A 13,092-nucleotide genomic window follows, 5' to 3' on the forward strand; every position below is an offset into this window, starting at 1 on the left:
CTCAAAATTGCTACTCGGTACATAATTGAAACCCAAACAATAGAATGCATCGAAAAAATTGAAATAGTTTTTACTTTTAAGCTTCTAATTCATTTTCCGTAGAGCAAAAATTAACAATTTTCTAGCAAATGATGCTCAAAAAACATATTTTAACATACAAAAAAAAAATGCATATTGAATTGTTAAAAACTAAAAAATAGATCCTAAATTGAATATATTTAATTAAAAATATTTAAGCTTGGATAGAAGCAATGTCCAGGTTTAATTACCAAACTCAGGTAATTGCTGAACAAATTGTTGTGCAAAATAAGCAATTTAATACAATCCCAATTCATAAATTTTAAATTAAATAAGTAATATACTGCACTTATTATTATGCTTGCCGCACAATAGAAACATCATATCAAAAGAGGAAAAGCATAAGGTTTAATTTATTGGCAAGAGAATATATGTAGGTTTCTATAATTTCTGTTAAATAAAGTCAGACACAAAAGAAAAAAAAAGATGTTATTACGACGACATTTGAAGATTAGAGCAAAAGAATCGAACCGTAAATATGACGAGAAACGCTGAAGTTTGAGAATCTCCGGCGAAGAAGCGAAGACGCCATTGTTTTTTAATTTTCCTACAATGAGGCCAATACTGAGTTTATAAATGGCCAATGCTCCCACTTTTTTTTCCACTCCCCGATACTCATCGGTGTTTTAAAAAGTGTTTTTTATTTTTTTTTTATTGTATAAATTTTTAAGTAATTTAATTGACTTATAAATCAAAATGATTAATTCTTACTTTAGGAATTCTTCAATAAGTAAAGCACTAGTTTTGTGCCCCGTGCTTTCTCAAAAAAAAAAGGTTTTGTGTCCGTGCGATGTCCGGGTTTTTTATTAAATTTTGAGATAAATTTTAATTTATATGTCAAATTTCAAAATATATCTGATCTCTAACTTTCTAATACAAAATTAGTTAGAAATTAATGTGCTTTTGTGACGATTTAAACTATATAGAAGTAGGCATGTAAATGACTAATAATAATATTGGTATTTTTTTAAAAGTTATAATCTAATATTTTTTTGAATAAAATTATAATTAAATTTATACCTATGAAATATTGGTATTTTATCGAAAATAAAACTCTCAATTAACAATTTTATCCTAAAATTCTATCCAAATTTGATTAAAAATAGAATTTTAAACTTTTTTTATCCTATGAAGTCTATATAAATATATCCAACGTGGCACGACACTTAGCGAAAATTTAGAACGTCAAGTGTCGCAATGTCGTGGTCTGTCTAAAAGTTTAGCTTTATAAATTAGTTATATGATTGTTCATTCAAAAAAAACTCCTTTGAAAGAAAGGGCATTCTCTCTCGAGAAAAAGGGCTATCTTTATCGTTCAGATAGCGATTCTACCGGAATCCGGTTGTTCTCCTCATCGGCAATCTGATGGCAGAGGACATAGTTAAGATGTATTCCCAACTCCAAATTCATGAGGAGGAAGGAGAAGTGATTGATCTTGGTGCGATTAACCCTAGCGATAATGATAACAATTTGGAATTAATGCTAGTGGGAAAAATTCTAACCGAGAGACCGTACAATGTTGAAGCTTTCCAAAAAACAATCACAACGTTTGGGCTCCCACTCATGGTTTGGCAATTAGGGTCCTTAGCCTTAATCTTTTCGCTTTCCAATTCTTCCATTACAAGGATTTGGGGAACGTTTTGAAGGGTCGACCATGGTGTTTCGATAATATGTTGGTGATTCTCAAGGAAATCGATGGCGATGAGCAGCTTGAGAAGGTTACTCTGACCCATTCTCCATTATGGGTTCGTATAAAGAATCTCCCTTTCAATTGCAGATCAGACACACACGTTAGAGAAGTAGTGCAATGGATGGGACAGATCTTGGAAATTGAAGAGGATGTGCTGGGTATAGGGAGCTATAGGAGGGTCAAACTGATGTTGGATACGACTCGTCCCCTTCGAAGATTTCAATTGATCAAGGATCGCAAGGGTAGAGAGTCGAGTGTGGATTTCGCCTATGAACATCTGTCATTCTTTTGTTGTGCTTGCGGGATTATGGGTCACTCAGAAAAAGACTGTCACTTGGCGCCTGAAGAAGAGAGACGGTTAAAGCTTGGGTGGAGCACTGCCATTGAAGCGACGCCTTAGAAGGGGAGACTCAAAGAAGTCGAAGAAATAGAATCGCTTAAGGCGAAGCAAAAACTCCAATTTGTGACCAGGTATGATGATAAGAGCAATGAGGAGAAGAGCATTGACAGTCCAAAATCATCTTCAAGCGCCCTTCAATAGCAAGCTACTAATGTGCTGATCGAACCTAAGCAAACAGACGGCAACAAAGATTTTGTTCCAATTCTTTCTAAAATTGAATGTGCTAATAAGAGTACAAAGCATGATAGTGATAAAAGTTTAGAGCGCGTGGAGAGTGGGCCTCTGACCATCACTAGCAGTACTTTCCAGAATGGTGTCTCTTCTGAGAAAACCAAAATTAAAACTGTGAAGCGCATGATGAAAGTTCCTTCATCCAGCAAGACAATGATCAGTAACTTGAATTCCCTTAAACGTGACTTTGATGTGGCAAAGATGGACATTAAGGAGGCTGGTGGTATTAGTAAATGTAGTAGACTTGATGAAGTAGATGTAATATATGCAAATTTGGCGACGGAGGTTGGCATGGACCAACCCCGCCTCTCGCAATGAGTGTTCTGTGTTGGAATTGTCGGGGATTGAGCAACTCCCGTGCAGTTCAACAACTCCGAAAGTGGAGTAATAGACTTGCCCCCGACATGGTTTTTGTGTCGGAAACGATGATCAATACGTTGGAGGTAGAGGGAATTAAAAATCAGACTGGATTTTTTAAATCTTTTGGTGTAGCTTGTAGAGGAAGGTCGGGTGGTTTGGTTTTGTATTGGAGGGAGGAGGTGGATTTTCAACTTGTTTCCTATTCTTAAAACCATATATGTGGGGATGTGACTAGTAGGGTAGGGGTTTGGAGGTTTGTGGGTATTTATGGGTGGCCTAGAGAAGAGGAAAAGTACAAAACATGGGACCTAATTTGTAAGTTATGCAGTGAGACTTCTCATCCTATTTTGCTAGGGGGGATTTCAATGAGATATGAAGAGAAGGAGGGAGGTGCGGATAGAATGAGGAGGGAGATTGGTCCTTTTCGAGAAGTGGCTAATGACTTCCAACTTCGAGACCTTGGGTTCGAAGGTAGTTGGTACACGTGGGAGAAAGGTAATTCCGTGGAAACTAGGGTCCGGGAACGTTTTGATCGTTTTCTTGCCTCGCACTCATGGACTTCCATGTTCCCGAGGAGTAGAGTCAAACACCTCGTCAGAGTAAGATTTGACCACACTGCTATTTTCCTTAAGCAATAGTGCAATGCAAAAAAGAAGAAAAAGAAGAAACTGGGATTTAGATTTAAGACAAGTTGGTTGCTAGATGAGACTTGTGAACAAGCTGTGAAAGCAGCGTGGGATTGTAGGGAAATATAGGTACTACGCAGCGGAAATAATCATGAATCATATTCATATAGCACCTAACCAAGGATCTCATGCATAACACATAAAGAGTAAGAATAATACCTTTGAAGCATGATTCCACAAGTGATCGAGCAAGAACAATAAGGAGAACAAGAACCTCACGTGTGATTCCTCTACTTAGTCCACGAGCACGGATTAAACCTCAACTAATGCTAGTTAGTTGTGACTGAACGCTTCAATCAACCTTCAACGGAGATCCGAGCCACGAACACACCACACCACCACCCACGTACCACCACACGCGCCGCCCACAAGGGAGAGCCGTACGGACAGGGAGGAGAGAGAGAGGGGGGGCTGAGCAGAGAGAGAGAATTAGGGTTTTGGGATACTTGGTTGCTTGTGTGACAATTTACTGTATGTCAATTGTTATGTCATGCAACCCTAGGCATGGTTTATATTTATAGATCATATCTAGAAATAAAACCATGTCAAGTCCAAAACCTATTAGACTCTTCTAACTATCCAAGCCCAATCATCAACATGGTATGCCGTGAACTCATGAGGCCCAATAATGGGCCTCTAACTTGTTTAACCCAATACTCTTATGTGTGACCTTGTAGGATCCATTCTATAAGGTTTTGGGCCATTAAGCTAGCCCAAAGATCAATTGTCATATCTAGCACCAAACATTGACGACCCTATAGAATGAACTTATTATCTCCATAATAGTGATCCTTGATATATCTAGTAATTGCACTTGTCCAAGACATAACTCCTTCAGGGATGACTCTAGGGGTGGGTCCACTTGATTGAACTTTTCACCGAAGATCCCTCATCATTATGAGTGAGCTTGACAATGTCAAAACCATCATGGAATGAGAACAAAATAATATCATGAGCAGAGTCATCATCGGTCGGTTTCCCAAGGACATCCATTCACTAGTAGAAAAAAAGAATAAGGCACCCCCATAAAGGCACCGGTTCAGGCCAAACCGGTGCTCTAAACCGGCCCAAATTTGGGCGCACTTTTACAAAATATATAAGGCACCGGTTCAAACCAAACCGGTGCCAAAAATAAAAGGGCACCGGTTTGAACCGGCGCCTTAATTTAAAAAAAACCGCTTAAACTTTCTTTCTTCTTCCTTCTCTCTTTCGTGCTCATTCACTGTTTCATTCAAATTCCAGCCACCACCATTCATTTGTTCTCTCTCTTCGCCCCTTCTCCTTCCTCGGTATTCTAGTCTCCAGGTCCGGCGACCGGCGACGCCGCGACGGCTAGTCAGTAGTCACCCTAACCCCTCTTCAATTCGCCTCTTTGTTGAAGCTTGAAGTTCCTCTTTTTGCTTAGTTACGATCTCACACCTCACCCATTCACGACCCAATTTCTTCTCGGCGGCAAGTCAGCCTCCAAGGCAGCAAGGCTCCAACTCCTCCAACGCTTCACAGCCTCCAACCGTAGGTCCCCTTCTTTCCTTTCTCTTTTAATTTGTTTCAAACTTTCAATAAGGTTATGTTTTTTGTTTAGAATTTGAGATTTAGAGTATGAAATTATGAATTAAATTATGAATTGAAATATTGAATAATTGAATTCAATATTAGTATATAGTCTCTTTCTCTAAAATTGGAACAAAATTGAATTGAATGCCATCAAAGGAATTAATTAATAAGTCAGTGGAAATTAAAAAAAAATAGATGAAAATAGAAAGTGAGTAGAACCTAGGAAAATTGAGGAGTGTATGTTCTTGATACTCGATTGTTTGACATTATGTGGCTTTTAATCTTTCTTGCATTGCCTCTAAATGTTATTTGGTTCAACCAGAAATTCTTATGAAATATAGTGTAAATGATTAATGAACCCTTAACAAAGAAAAAAAAAAGATGATCTAATTTGAAGTTTTGGGTGAATTTTTTGCTATATTTGATCACTAAGTTATCAAAATCAGTGGCTGCTTGCTAATTTTATTTTGAAAAATACTTTTTATGATGCGTATATGATTGGACTAAGTGAGTAAAGTGACTAACATCGAGTATTAACTTTTAGAGGTGAATTGATCTGAATAGTTCCAGGTTTCACCCATCTTAGTGTAGAATTTTATTTGTGAATGGTGGGGCTGTTGTGATGATGGTTATAAGTGATTGAGATTGATGGAAGGTTGAATATAATGGTGGGGTTTTCCGCGGGAAAATTTTGTGGGTTGTGCAGGCCAATGGCACTGGGTGGTGTGGTTCACTGGTGGTTTGGCTGAGGCTAGTGGGGTGAATGGTCGTGGCAATGATAATTGTTGGGAGTAAGGTGTTGGTAGAAGGGGAATAGGGTGATGCAGTTTTGGGGATTAACTTGCATTAATTCCTTATGACGATTCATGTTAGCGGAGCCCAAATCATTTTGAGACTAAGGCCTTGTTGTTATCTCAAAATTTTGATCTTAATCTTGCATTTTTACTCCTTGTGGAAAAAATGATACACTTGTTATATGTAGCTATTAAATATTAGTAACCTTGTTAGTTTAGCAATTGTTAGTTCAATGAATGATGTGTTTTAGCTTATAAATAAATTTGTGAGTTGACATGTTATGAGAAAGAAATAGTACATACCTTATATTTAACCTAATTTTTGTATATTGTTTTTTTTTAACAGATTTGTGAATTGAAGCACGAGTTTAATTAGCTTGAGGACTACATATTGAGCTCAAGTGGGTAGTTGTTATATTGGTATGACTTATAAACTTTACTTAGCTATATTTCTTTCTATTTATCCATTTAATAAAAGGTGATTCATGAAATTGCAACTTGTGTATTGTTTAATTGCAAATAAATACAACAATATATAGAATACTTGCATCATCATATGCCTAGATACCCGTTCAAGGCTTTCTCATTAGGAGAAAGTCTTGAATAGTCCCCGGTTGGGACTGTTCTTGAATGTGTACTCTCACTTAGGTGGTGAATGTATGTTTTCTTTTCGATTTTAAGAAACATCTTGGCTTACCATTTCTTCACTATGCTCTCTGGGTACATATGTGGGTAATTAATTATCTACATCGTGTACTTGGAGAACTAGGGGGAAATGCTGCCGGATTTTCCTTAAAATTGGAAAGTTGACATACATTCACTAGTAAGAGTAGACATTCAAGGATGGGTTAGGTTGGAGTGATAAGAACCCTTTGGAAACATGCATTTTTTCACTATATGAATGGTATATTCACGTTTTGTACTTGAATTTGATTTACATAAAATATGTAGCACTTACACATTATAAATTATATGTTGCTATATATGTTTATAGACAATTTACTAAATGGAGAAGGATCGTAGTTGGATGTATGGTAGACGTGATACATTGGAATTTTGGAATGGGGTTCAAGAGTTTTGCGAGAGGGCTTTAGCTTATCAACGCAAACTGGGAGGCAAATTCCTTTATTGTCCTTGTGTTGATTGTAATTGTGTGAATGTGGTCGATAGTGTTGAAATCATTAGAGATCATGTATTATGTCGTGGGTTTAGGCAATTATACCATGTGTGGATTTGTCACGGAGAAAGTGGAGAGTACAGTGGGGATCTTGATCGGAATGATGTGCGTGTTAGAAGCACTGAGATTCATGTGGACGAGGAACACGAGAATGATGAGTATATTGTTGATAATGGTGAGGATGGAGCCGATGAAGATCAGGCGGATGAGGTCGAGGATGAACAAGTGGATGAGATGTTGCAAGGTGTTGAAGGTGAAGTGTTTGAATTATTATCGGAGGCTTCCAAAAATCCTTTGTATCCCGGGTGCAAAAAATACTCCAAACTATTGGCCGCGCTAACGCTTTTCAACATTAAGTCGAAGCATGGGTGGACGGACATCAGTTTTACTTCTTTGTTGACCGCATTAAGTGATATGTTGCCTGATGGGAATGAAATTCCTAAGTCTTATTATTACGCAAAGAAGCTCATGTGTCCCTTTGGTTTGGAGTATAAGAAGATACATGCATGTCCTGATGACTGTATTTTGTATCGAAATGAGTATGAAAAACTGCAGGAGTGTCCACGATGCAAGCGGTCGCGGTACAAGCGCATGAGTTGCAATCCTGGCACGGAGGGACCTCCTGCTAAGGTGTTGTGGTATCTTCCCATTATTCCAAGGTTTAAGCGTTTGTTCTCAATACCAAAAGACGCTAAAAACTTGAGGTGGCATGCAGAGGGAAGAAAGAAAAACAGAATGCTGAAGCATCCAGCTGACTCTCCACAGTGGAAGAACATTGATTTGAAGTTTGAGGAATTTGGTAATGAAGTCAGAAATTTAAGGCTTGGGTTGTGCACGGACGGGATGAATCCATTTGGCACTCTTAGTACCCAACACAGCACATGGCCGGTACTTTTAGTGATTTATAATTTTCCTCCTTGGCTGTGCATGAAACGTAAGTATGTAATGCTTTCATTGCTAATAACTGGTCCTAAGCAACCTGGAAACGACATAGATGTTTACCTTGCGCCGCTTATTGACGACTTGAGAAAGATGTGGGACGAAGGGGTTTCCGTTTTCAATGCTCATCAGAACGAGATGTTCACATTGCGTGCAGCCCTTATGTGGACCATGAATGACTTCCCTGCATATGGCAACTTGTGTGGGTACAAGGTCAAAGGGAAAAAAGCATGCCCCATATGTATTGATGACACATCAAGCGTATACCTGACTCATTCTCACAAAGATGTCTACCTACGGACTCGAAGGTTCCTTAGGCGTGATCACCCGTACCGTAGGCAGAAAAAGGCTTTCGATGGAACCGTGGAAGAGGATACTGCGCCTAGACCATTGACTGGTGCTGAGATTAGTGCTCGGGTGAAAGGGATACGAACGGTGTTTGGAAAATCAGAAAAAATTGTGGTCTCAGCTGCTCTGTTTAAGAAAGAATCAATCTTTTGGAAGCTGCCGTACTGGAGAGAACATGACGTTAGGCATTGTCTTGATGTGATGCATATAGAGAAGAATGTGTGTGATGCTCTTTTGGGGACGCTTATGAATATCCCAGGCAAAACAAAGGACGGAAAGGGTGCACGGTTAGATTTGAAAGAGATGGGGATTCGTCCAGAATTGTGGCCTCAAGAAAAGGTTAGAAAGGGGAAGGAGCCAAGAATAGAAGATGAAAATGTTTCCAAAAAAGAGAAGGAGAAGAGCAAGGGAAAGGGAAAGGCCAAAGATGCGTCAAAGAAGAAAGTTAATGGTAAAGGGAAGGATGAAAAGAATTATTTACCCCCGGCTTGCTATACATTGTCAAGGGTAGAGAAACATATGTTTTGTGCATGTTTGTACGGCATTAAGGTTCCATCAGGGTACTCATCTAACATGAAAAGATTTGTAACCTTAAATGGAGAATTGAAGCTGACAAGTATGAAATCCCATGATTGTCACATTATGATGCAAGTATTCCTACCGATTGCAATCCGTGGTATTCTACCGAAACACGTGAGGGAAGCGATTACAAGACTTTTTTTCTTTTTTCAGTACAATTTGTAGCAAAGTTCTTGATCCTTGTACACTAGATGCTTTGCAAGTAGATGTGGTTGTGACTTAGTGCAAATTTGAGATGTATTTCCCACCCTCATTTTTTGACATAATGGTTCATCTGGTTCTTCATTTGGTGCGTGAGACTAAGTTGTGCGGTCCAGTGTTCATGAGGTGGTGCTACCCTTTTGAAAGACACATGGGTACATTACAAGATAAAGTACGGAACCGAGCTCACCCTGAAGGAAGTATAATGCAGGGGACAGTGGGTGAGGAGATAGGTAACTTTGTGGCGGACTACATAGCCCTTGCTCAACCTATTGGTCTTCCTACTTATCGACATGAAGGTAGACTTGATGGTCATGACACAATTAGGTCGAAACGAATGTCACCAGACCGAGATCAGTTCTTACAAGCACACCTTTATGTGTTGCACCATGTTTCAGATGTGCACCCATATTTAGACAAGCACATGGTTTGTTTGCGTGCCGAATTTCCATCCAAAGGTGAAAGGGCACTTATGCAGTTGCATAATAAGAAATTTGTTGATTGGTTTCATGAACGAGTAATGAGTGGATTGAATGATACTAATGTGACCGATACAGTACGGTGGCTTGCGTACGGTCCTAGGGATGATGTCCGTTCATTTGAGGGATATGACATCAATGGGTACACTTTTTGGACCGAGGCTCGTGATTTGAAATCTTCCTCCACCCAAAACAGTGGTGTAACTCTTGTGGCATCGTCAAGGGAGTTTGCAAGTTCTAAGGATAAATCACCTGTCGATGCAGAGTTGTCATACTATGGTCGAATTCAAGAAATATGGGAGCTTGATTATTGTTACTTTACGGTTGCTCTTTTCAAGTGTAAGTGGGTTGATAATATCAGGCGTAACGTCAAACACGAGGAATTTACTCTTGTAGATCTTGGCCACTTGAATGATAGTGCAGAACCATTTATCCTTGCATCTCAAGCTAAGCAAGTGTTCTACGTAACTGACCCAATGGATTCAAAATGGTCTATAGTGCTAGCTGGCAAAAGAAGAATCCTAGGCATTGGAGATGTTGAGGATGAGGAAGAATATGATGCGTTTGATGATTCAGCACCTTTCACTGTTCCTAGACCTGGAGTACTAAATGACATAGACAACGAAGCAGGTTATATGCGATCAGACCACAACGAAGGAATTTCAGAGTGAGGTAGTTTGATTAAAAGTTAGTAATGGTTTCATTGCAAATATAGTTTAGTTATCATGTATATAGGAGCATAAGTAGGCGAAAATGATATATTAGTAGTTTGAAATTGCCTAAGTGTACTCATTATCATGCATATACAAGGTTATAGGACCATAAGTAGGTGAAACTGGCATAAATAGCTTCTATTTAACCCAACTCCTTTGTTTTGTGTATGAACTAACATTTATTCATTCTAACAACCTATTTTCCATATGTAAATTGAAATTGGCATTTTGTACTCATTATCATGCATATACAAGGTTATAGGACCATAATAAGTAGGTGAAAATGGCTTAAATAGCTTCTACATAACCATAATAACTATCATGCATATACTTTACTATACACTAATATTGTTTTATGATTGCTTTGAGAGGTGCTTATATCTCATGGCGGACGATCATGATCCTCCTTTGGTAGAGGACATTGATGATGATGAGTATGAGGACGAGTACGAGGATGACGACTCCGATGATAGTGATGTGCCTTATGATGTGAATAAGGAGGATGACTTAGGTGAGCCAGAAGATCAGGCTCAAGATGAGTTCGAGCGTAGGCTTAACGATTATGAAATTTCAGCTGAACGTGCACCGACCATTGTAAATACAACACGTGAGATTGTTGGTGAGAACCCGACTCCTGAAAGTCAAGTCCAAGGACAAGATGAAAACAACACAGGTGGTGGAGGGGGGGAAAAGGCACCGACTGAAAGAAAAAGAAGGGGTCCGACGAGAAGCTTTAAGAAACCGGACGGTCCCATGGTCTTGAAGTATGACAACAAAGGCCAACCCGGGCCTAAATGGCGTCGAAAATATTCTAATCAAGTTGGCATATGTTCGCGGAAAATCCCCATTACACTTGTAATGCGGCAACTACCTCTGGGTTCGATTCAAGCATTTTGGGATGATACAAGGGTAAGTGTGTTTTTGGCACATGTTAAGATACCTTAACCTTATGGTTGTTACTAAATAGAAACTAATAATCGGTTTTAATTTGTGCTTGCAGAGGCAGTTTTCTATTCCTAATGATCCCGAGAAGAAAAGGGTGTTTGTCTCTTTATTAGCGGAAAGATTCAGAGGCTTTAAGACCAAGTTGACTAATCGGTGGATCCACAAGAAGAAGAAGGTGCAAACAAAGAAGAAGAATGCCAAAGAGGATGACCGTCTCCCGTGGAAAATATGGCCGACCGTGTCAAAAGATGATTGGGAAGAGTTCGTTAGAATGAAGAGTCAAAAGAAAGCCATTGTAAGTTTGTGTAAATCTGATCTCAATTGAATAATAGCTTGACACTTTTTGTATTAATGAGACTAACATTTTTTGTTTTGTAGGAACTTCGAGAGCAAAATCAAGCGAATGCAGAAAAGAAGGAATACGTCCATCGTATGGGTCCTAAGACTTTTGGTGAAAAGAGACCTGAGTGGGTCGCTTCGGGTTTATACCCTAAAGCGCTTCTAGTGGCATCGAAGGAACCCTCGAGTTCCACGATCACTACATTGGTGAGTCGTGCCGATGATTTCTTTTGTTCTCTCCATTCGTTTGATAAGAAAACCGGAAAATGGTTCATCAAGGGTCCGGAAGCCAAAAAACTGGCAGATAAGCTTGTAAGTTACCTATGAATTGTTGAAATTAAGTCACTTTTGCATCTAATAACTGTACAAACCATTAACTGTTTTACTGACCTCATTTTTCCTTATGCTATAGCTTGAGCACACTCAAGAGATGGTGGAGGGCAAATTTGAACCAAGTGTGGAGAATGACCCTTTCACCATGGCTTTGGGAAGGCCATACCATCCAGGACGAGTAGTAGGTTCGGGAGGGTCATTGCTTGGATGGAATAAGGTGATGGGTCCCGAATACACAAAATCGGGTAGATCTCGAGCCAGTGTTAACTCACCGGGGGAGTTGGATGCCAAGGTGGCATCAATTAAGGAACAAGTACGCAACGAGTTAGTTGGTGAATTGAATGCTTGGGCGAAGCTGATGAACTTACCGACTTTTCCGTTCCTCACTAGTACCCCGGTCGACTCATGTTCTGAACCAAAAGGACAAGGAGAAGGTGATAGACATGGAGGAGATGAGATACGTGGTGAAGATGTGCCACCTGAGGTAAAATCAATTGGGTTATTAAAAGTTTTAAAATATCGAGTTAATTGAGATTTGAGGTGCAATGAATGATGTACTGTTGCAGGTTCCTACTCCTACACATGCAGACTCGAGGGAGCTTGAAAATCCAACACCGCATGAATTTCCAGAGTTATAGGTGATTTGTAACCCTCTACCTTAATGAATTTTGTTATATCTATGCTGTTGTAAAAGTCCTATTTAACTATCTTCTTTTTATATATATACTTGTGTAGGAAGAAACCCGGTGTGCACTTCTAGCCCCGGGGCATGCAAATAGTACCGCGTTGAGTTTGGTGGCGTATGGTAGTGCCCAACCGACGACGGGTGCTACGGCGGGGCCACATCATTACTCGGTTGGGATCAATTCAGTTGTTCCGGGGTTTGAAGACATCCCACTACCCGTACCGATAGAGGAGGTTGAGATAACAATCGCTCTCTACTGACATGACCTTTCTTCACAACCATGCTTGTCATTTGGTCGATCCCATGGAAGTTGCACTTCCTAAGGCAATGTTCCACTATGATGAGGATGCAATTGCATGGATCAGCAAAGAAGATGTGAAGGAATTTCTACGTGGTGCAAAGCTTGACATTTCCCTCATTCAAACATTCATGAGGTACTTCAATGCCCACATAATCTATACTTTTTTCAAGTTATTCAAATTGATGGTGATTATCCTACATCTGATAAATTATTCAACGTTCATGCACGCAGAGCACTACAGGAGCACTTAACTGACACTG

General features: G+C 39.4%; 1 protein-coding gene across 1 annotated transcript in view; it reads right to left on the reverse strand.

The window, feature by feature from the left end:
- The window catches only part of LOC110713344 (DExH-box ATP-dependent RNA helicase DExH16, mitochondrial-like), a 42,715-nt gene extending 41,981 nt beyond the window's left edge, over positions 1–734 (reverse strand). Inside the window, exon 1 of the mRNA XM_021891801.1 lies at positions 550–734. Coding sequence (XP_021747493.1) covers positions 550–610 — 61 coding nt within the window. The 5' untranslated portion in view covers positions 611–734. The remainder of the gene's footprint in view (positions 1–549) is intronic.
- Between the last annotated feature and the right edge of the window lie 12,358 nt (positions 735–13,092).

Source organism: Chenopodium quinoa, unplaced genomic scaffold (assembly GCF_001683475.1).
Source record: "Chenopodium quinoa cultivar QQ74 unplaced genomic scaffold, ASM168347v1, whole genome shotgun sequence".
In the NCBI taxonomy this organism is placed as follows: domain Eukaryota; kingdom Viridiplantae; phylum Streptophyta; class Magnoliopsida; order Caryophyllales; family Amaranthaceae; genus Chenopodium; species Chenopodium quinoa.